Here is an 8,563-nt window from a genome sequence, read left to right on the forward strand (position 1 = left end):
TTAGATTAGTTCAGGCTATAGGTCAACGTTTCTGGAAACAATGGAGTGACCGTTACCTACACTGTCTCCAGAATCGTAACAAATGGACAACGCCGGTTGATCCACCTAAAGTAGGGGACCTCGTTTTAATAAAGAAGAGAGAATGTCCCTGTCCTTAAATGGAAGAGAGGGAGAGTTTTAGACCTTTTACCTGGGATTGATGGGGTTATCCGAATTGTCAGGTTAAAGATTGCCTCAGGGAATTTACTGAGGCCTGTAGTAAAAATTGCGAAGTTGCCGCTGGATTAGTTTCCAGTGATAAAGTTTTTTTTTTTCTTTTTTTTTTCTTTCCATTCCGATGCTTTAATGGTTAATTACTTATTATATTCATATTGCGTGTTTATGTTTTAGAATGGTAGTATAACTTTCAATGAAAGGGGCTTGTTGTGTTATTTGATAAAGGCTTTTCACAGCCTTTCTCGGGCGGCGGGATGTTTAATTTTTATTAGTTCATTATTTGGAAGCGCGGACAGATTCGGCCAAATTAATTTACACACAACACAACACACATAAATATATATATATAGTATGTATTCGAATATAAAATCTTTTCGGTGGGGTAAAAGAAACTGTCAAATATTATTAAAAAAAGAAGAATGACTATTTATTGAAGAAAAACTACTATCGGAGTCGGCAAAGAGAATTATAATTTATAAATCGGAACAAAAGGGCTCCCGGGAGCACATGCATTAAGAACAAGAGGAGAATTGGGGGTGAGTTTGTTTAGCTATATATTAGTATGTATGTATAAGACCACACAGGATCGAGAAGTCCGCACGTTGGCCGAAGAAAAATTTATGTATTACCATCTATTACATAACATGTTACCTCTTTTTATATTCTAATTGACTATAATTTTTTTTAAGCTTTTAACTTATGAGTACAGTCATTAAATAATTTTGACTATTCACACCACTAATTTGAACCAAGGACCTCAGAACGGTGCAACACCGCGCACAGAATAAAAGTATGCCCCCAAGGCAGTCATTAAATACTTTTAAAGTTTTACTATGGTCAGGAATTTGCCAAATTAGGTTATTAATTTACTTACTAAAGTATAATTATGGATACTTAAAATGATAGCTTTAATAATTGCATTCTGAATTGTTTATTAAAGGAATAAATAATATAAACTTGGTAGAGCAACAATAGGTATGCTATTTTTATTACCTTACCTCTGAGAATCCAAGGCCTCCTGGTTCACAGTCTATACAATACCAGCAGACTAATCAAGCCATTGGTGGTCTCAAAGGGTGGCGAATGGGGCAGCAGCCCAGGGCCCTTCGCTTGCAAAGGGCAGAAATGAAAAACATTACCTTCCTTCAGCAATTGGCTAAAAAGGCCTCTCAAAGATTTACAGCATTAGTTAAATTTGTCACCATTTGAAACTACAAATATGTATTAGATATAGTGATAAGGTAATCTATTATGAGGATTAAAAGTTGTTATTGTAATGTATGTGTATCATTGTGTGCTTGTTCATTAATGTTAGTTATCATAGTTAATTATTAAATTCAATATGTATATATCAAATATCAACAAGCAACAGTTGTATATTGAGCATTGTAATTGAGATGTTTCTTTTGTTGATAACAATGTGTGGATTAGTATGATTATATAATTTTTGTGTTAATACATTATAGTTTTTTCTTGCAAGATTTGGTATTTTTTTTATAAATTCACAGCTTTTTTTTTATAAATCAGATCTGCCATAAAAAGTTCTGGAGGTATGAAATTAGTAATAAAAACACAAAATAAGTTGTTACTCATGGACAGGTTAATTTAATATAAACGGAAAAAATGAATCACCTAATGGTTTATAAACATAGTATTCACGAATTAACTTAAGTTTTCCCCCTTTTTAAAGGTAGATTTATCTGTTCTCACATGAGGAGATTATTCCCACGAACTTTTTTGTGAATGTATGGCACTTACTTGCAATCAAATATCGACTCAATCTCTAAGCTCTATGGTTGTATTTCCAGACTGGAGCTACCGACATGGAGCCTAGAGCAGTTGAAGAAGGCCGCCATACAACTAAGATTGATGCGCCCGCGCAGCCTCGCCTGGGCGATACTGTTAAACGCGCTGCCCCTCTCAACGGCGATATTATTACAAGGTTTGTGGGATATAGTTTAAGCTGTAAACAAGCTATCGATTGAGTTAATTGCTATTAAACTCCTTATTATTTGACAAAAATTATGCCAGATTCCTAAATCACTATCAAAGAATAAAGATAAAGTAGAATAGAGCAATAGAAGTTTACTAAAGATTGAAAATCCTATCTCTTATACTACCCATTTTATTTGGATGACAATCTTACGTAAATATGTATTTGTTTTCGCATAAAAACTCACAGGAACTTTTACAACGATTTAAAATTGAAACTGTCAATGGATCCTCGAACTGTTATTGGTGACGACCCTCTCTCGCAAAACGATGAGGTAATTATCTGCACTTATACATACTTTCGGGGAGTATGTGGCTTAAGGCTCGCGCATATAGTGTGATCCTTTGGGCCACACCGCAAACGTGTACTACTAAAAGATGGTGGGATAGTAGAAATATGAATTTGATGGAACCGAAGTCAAATTCTCAGGATTAAATTGAACAGTAAATTAACTGATTTTTATTTAACACTATCCAAGGATTTCTGTATAGTCCTACGGGTGTATGGCATGTAGATAAAACATGAAGATAGATAATTTGTACGAACGTTGTATTCAATGCACGCTGAGGCAGGTTGAATTGCATTAAATCGCTGTAAAAATACACCTACCAAGCGATCTACCAAGGTATTGCGATGCGGCCCGGTGCGGCCCGCCTGTAGTATAAATCAAATAAAATGTATAGAAATTATGTAAGGGATATAATAATCATTAAAGAGATTCTACTTGACTTTTAGAGTAATATCACCTTCGACTGCTTATGCGTTTTTGTTGTCAGAGCGTGTGGAAACAACACTTCTGTGATAATGAGCTGAAGACGTTAATACTACAAGACGTGGTGCGGACATTCCCAGACGAACTGTATTTTAGAGATAAGGATGTACAGGACACTATGGTATGTATGGACACAATAACACGATACTAGGATTTTTCTAGTGCATTTGAATATTTAATTTTAAAGGCTACCTTTTACGATTAATAATACTTTTATTTACCGTTAAAAAAAACTTATTCAAACTAAAAACAATGTGTTACTTCCTTTAAAAAAAATATTTTTGTTTTAATTTTGTTGTTGGTCCAACTTCGTGTTTTTATTATTTAACTTTATTACCATCAAAATTAAGTATATTTTTCATTAACTTCTACAATCCATACCAAAATTTATTTGAAAAAATAATACCGCATTAAGTACACACCCTGTATAATGTTTACAGGTGCGGGTTTTGTTCTTCTGGGCCCGGTCACACTCGAATGTGGGGTACCGGCAGGGCATGCATGAAGTACTAGCGCCGCTACTCTTCGAACTGTACTTAGATAGGAAATTCGCACCTAATGATATTAGGTTCGTAAATGTCATGTTCAAGCAATATCGGGTGGCGGGGAAGACAATTATATTTTTTTTGACCATTGCAACTTGATTCTACTGAACCTGATGGTAAGTAGGGTCTCGATATAGTGTCGACTGACGACAAATAATATATCACGCCAGTCGACATAATTATGTCAGTCTGTCTGAGCCAGATATACACAGGCTGATCCCAGAACGCGAAACATTAATGTGGACCACAATGGCAGGTATTAAGTCTGGTGGTCACTCCCGCCACCAGCAAATATTCGTATAATATTTTATATATGAACGTGACGAATGAAGTGAATTGTCGAACAGCAAGAAGGTGCCCATGTGTTTTTTTTTTAATAAATAAGTAACATTGTCACTGCTACGCTGATATTTGCTTGAGAATATTAATATTAAAATATGTATGTGCCTATATTTTAATATTTTTTTTCCAGTGACAAATTAAAGATAATATTAGATGAAGAATATTTGGAACATGACAGTTTGTAAGTATATAATTTATACATAATAAAGCAGTCGTCTCTTTATTGATAGGAACGTATACCAATATATAATAAATAGAATACAAATAGATTCATAATAAAAATATGCTCAAAAATAAATAAGTCTGGTAGCAGAACTACTTAAGTTTCAACTAACGAAATTGTACATTGTACAACCTATGCTCTGATGTCATCGCCACCACATCGCAGCTGTGCGAGCGAGATAGCAAACACTATGCTCCTATTTTTTTGATTAATTTTAGGTATCATGATTGTCACCGCAATGTTAACTATAGCGTATAAAAATAATACAATTAATTCAATATTTACATTTAATATATATATTATTGAGGAGGGAACATCGTTAAATATAGCGAAAGTGACAAAAACAAAGTTTATTAGCATGCTAATTTTCAAGTCTTACCATGCCAAATAACCATGCTAATGCTAATTGCTAATTTAGCAACTGTATTTAATATATCTCATGAACAAAATTGTGTGAATATGAATTTGTGAAATATATTTCATTAAAAAGCACAATGAAGAATTAGTAATTTGCGCGCAATCAACGGACTAAGTGTTTAGCTCATTTTTTATTTAACGCCTATTTACCGTCTATGCCTTTTATTAAAATTTTATGATATTAATTTGTATATTATAGAATATACATACATAACATACATAACATCACGCATTTTATCCCCGAAGGGGTATGCAGAGGCGCAACTAGGGCACCCACTTTTCGCCAAGTATGTTCCGTCCCATGATGTGATAGGAGGCGAGCCTATCGCCATATCGGGCACAAATTCCAGACTCCGGGCTGATACTGAGCAGAAAAACCCAAATATCACTTTGCCCGACCCGGGATTCGAACCCAGGACCTCAGAGCGCTATTGTACCGGACGTGCAATACAACTACGCCACCGAGGCGTACTCTTTCTATATTAATACTCATTCTATATTATAGAATATAGAATGAGTATTATAAGTATCTAGTAGAATGGGCAAGTGTTTTTTTAAATTACTTTTAATTCACTATTCAGGCATAATAGATATTAGCGTGTGCAATATTACCCAGCCTAATAATTGGTAATTTTCCAAAACTATTCCAACAATGAGCTATTCCGCACGATGCATCTTTTCTCGCCTTTTTTCCCGCTCACTACTCCACTAAAAACAGGTCGCAGTAGCGTTTAGCACGAATTTATCATTATTCCTGCGGGCGCTAAGGAGAGCGCACACGCTTGCGCTGCTATTGCGAAGCGTCCTAACGTACGAATTACAAAATTAGCACTTCACCAAATTTAGCAACTGTATTTAATTTGTGAAATGCTAAATGTGATTAAGCGTGCTAACAATTAATGCTAATTGATCCAACACTACTGTTTACTTTGCACTTAATATATCAATCTCAATTTAATTTTTTATCGTCGTTTATGCAGTATTTACTAGTGACGCGATATTGCGCCATCTCCTACAATATTTATATAAAAGTGTAAATATAAATAAGTATTTGTATTGTATATATGCCCTTCCAGTATGTTATTCAGTGCGGTAATGAAGGGTTTGGAGAAGTTCTACGTGACGGGAGAGGTGGCGCCCTCTGCCACCGGCCGCATGCCCTCAGCTAGAACGATACATGTACGTATTTATTGAAAAACAAAACAAAAGTATCTTTGTTTATACTTTTTTATACCAGTAATAATTTTGTTGCAGAATCCAAATGAAGTGATCAAATATTTAGAAAGAGTGAAAGTGGATTATTTATTGCCCATAGACTACGAGCTAGTGTCGTTTTTAGACCAGTGCAATATATCTATGGAACTTTTCGGAATGTAAGTTATTTTGTGTATTTAAATGGAGAGCGTGCTTTGCTGATGAGCGCCTGCGCATACGGAATAGCAACAACATTCGGAACATTTAATCAAACATTCTGATGTACTGCGATTTACTTTTTTATTGTATAGAACACATCAATATTTTTAAGCTTGCGACATTTAATTGGTTTAAAAAGTATCACTTTTAAATTGTAGTGACTTCCCATAAAGTTTTAGGCGAGCTACATAATACTGCATTGCTTATATATTTTAAGTTATACTGTTAATTGCAAATTGTAAATCAGTTGTATTTTATAACCCAAAAATTATATTCGCAGTCGATGGCTCCGGTTACTTTTCGGCCGGGAGTTCCCCCGTTCAGAATTACCCCACTTATGGGGTTTCCTCTTTTGTGATGGGCCGATGTTACCAAACTTGCATTACGTCATCGTTGCCATGTTGGTGTCAATAAGGAACACATGTAAGTATTACTAATTATGTTAGATTTTTAACATAAGACAATGTTGTTTTAATGTAATGATGAAATTGTCTTTATTACAAAATCTATTTTCCTTAACTGTCAAAATTACACAGTGGCGGCTTCAGCTGGAGCGAGGCTGATAGGGGCAAAAGGGCCTTTTAACAATTTTGCACGAAAGATGCTACTCAGTTGATGCATTGCCCCGGGATATTGACCACTTAGGATATTTAGCTGTAATATTTTCGTGAATAGATTCGGTCGTAGGTGTGACGTGGTGTGTGTGTGTGTGCCGGCAGTGCTGTCGGCGGGCGGCGGCGGCGCGCTGTGTGCGCTGATGCGGCCGCTGTGGCTGTCGGCGGCGCACGTGGCGGCGCTGGCGCTGCACCTGCGCGCGCCGCACGACCACCCGCGCCCCGCGCCCGCGCCGCACCGCGCGCCGCACCACGCGCCGCACGACAGCGACAGGTGAGCTGGCTTGTAGGAATTAAATTATTTTCCCTCACTTTTTTTATTTTAAAATGTATTATTAATTAATTGAGATAAATTATATGTTAATAGTTCCGTTCAAGTATTAAGTAACGCAATTTTTGAAAATTTTTGAACCCAACACCCCCATGTAACGCGCCGTAAAATTTTCCTGTACGCCCCCGGCCCCCTCTCCAAAAGTTATGTAACTCTAAAGTAACAATTTTTTTCTAATATTCACAATTATTTTACGCAAAAACCGTTGCTATTGTTTTAAAATAAAGAAAAACAATGTTACATAACGCGTTGTACGAAGCCCCCCTCCCGCCCCTGTGACGCATCGTAACGTTTTACAAGACCCCCTCCTCCCCAAATCATTTATTAATGTCATAATAAATAGCTATTTTCAATTGTATACTTAGTATTTTAGAAACCATTTTATATTGCGTATTTTAAATTATATTACCTACGTTTTGGAACATGCTGTATATATTTTCAGACGTGATACGTCATTGTGTCCAAAAATCTGGTATTATATCTAACAGGGCACCCTCCCCGTCTCAAACGGAAGAGATGGCGTGGAGCATCGAGCAGACGGGCGCGGAGGAGCGCGGCGGCGGCGGGGGCGGCGGCGGCGGCGGCGGGGGCGTGGTGGAGGGCGTGGCGGAGGGCGCGGACGTGGCGCGCGTGCTGGCGGCGCTGGCGCTGCTGCGCGCGCACCTGCCCGGCGCCGCGGCAGCACTGGCGCGCGAGCTGCCGCGCCCGCCGCCCGCGCTGCAGCGCCCGCTGCACACCATACTGCACGTCAGTACCGCAACACCTTGAAACTTAATGTGTCGAATATACCAATAAGTGCATTTCCATCAATAATTGATTTTTTTTTTGCAAGTTTAATTTTTTCCCCAATTAACCACTTTATAAAATATTATCCCTGTTTATTTTATTATAAATTTTTAACATGGAAATATAAAATTTATATCTCCAATCTCCAAAATTATCACATGAATGTAACCAACTAATTCCCTTAGTTGGCAGCACTCCTGCAATGTCGTAACCACGCCCTAATTGACGTGGAAACGGCCCTAGAAGCAGCGGAAGGACAATCCGCAGAAAAAGTGGGTACAAAACAATTGGTGCCAGTTGCCACGATGATGCCGCGGCGACAATCCATCAGGATGCATCCCAAGCCGCCGAAGATCAAGGAGGTGCCTCTCCAAGTATTTCACCAGGTCGAGTGTGACCGAGCCAGTGACTTGCCCTTCCTCGACCCATTAAGGATAAGGACAGAATGATTGAGACGGAAGCTACTGCTGTATAGTTACTATCACTAGTGCGCGTGTTTTACCTTAAAGTGTAAAGAAGTTCTAAATTTTCTTAATATAGAGTATAATAAATCAAGCTGCAAAAATGAAGTAAGAAGCCAAAAGTCAAAGTTATATTACTCTGCTCATTGGATTTTATGTTACTCAAATAATATATATTTCTTCATAATAAATATACAAAAGTGTAAAACAACCTTTAAAATAATAATTACATGAATACTTTTAAATTTCATATATGTATAGAAGTAGTTCACTTACTTCCCTTTCTTGACTGATGAGTTCTGCATCTTGCAATAATTATTTTACTGTGATAAATTGATCTTTGTTTTTTATTCAAAATTAATTAATCTATTCATTTATTTTCACTAAAACTAAATAATATACTTAACACATGTTGGCATAAACATGATCCCTGATACAAACAATTTCATA

At 37.0% G+C, this 8,563-nt stretch overlaps 1 protein-coding gene across 1 annotated transcript; it reads left to right on the top strand.

The window, feature by feature from the left end:
- Positions 1-2,024: 2,024 nt before the first annotated feature.
- Positions 2,025-8,557, top strand: LOC115443515 (TBC1 domain family member 5; the record flags this gene model as incomplete). The annotated part of the gene is made up of 11 exons (XM_037447205.1): positions 2,025-2,158; positions 2,387-2,483; positions 2,986-3,102; positions 3,422-3,549; positions 3,999-4,049; positions 5,585-5,687; positions 5,763-5,881; positions 6,202-6,344; positions 6,641-6,809; positions 7,355-7,613; positions 7,838-8,557. Coding segments are annotated over 11 exons (1,584 nt in total), but the record flags the coding sequence as incomplete, so codon positions are not given.
- Positions 8,558-8,563: the final 6 nt, after the last annotated feature.

The sequence above is a fragment of the Manduca sexta genome, unplaced genomic scaffold, assembly GCF_014839805.1.
Source record: "Manduca sexta isolate Smith_Timp_Sample1 unplaced genomic scaffold, JHU_Msex_v1.0 HiC_scaffold_692, whole genome shotgun sequence".
NCBI lineage: Eukaryota > Metazoa > Arthropoda > Insecta > Lepidoptera > Sphingidae > Manduca > Manduca sexta.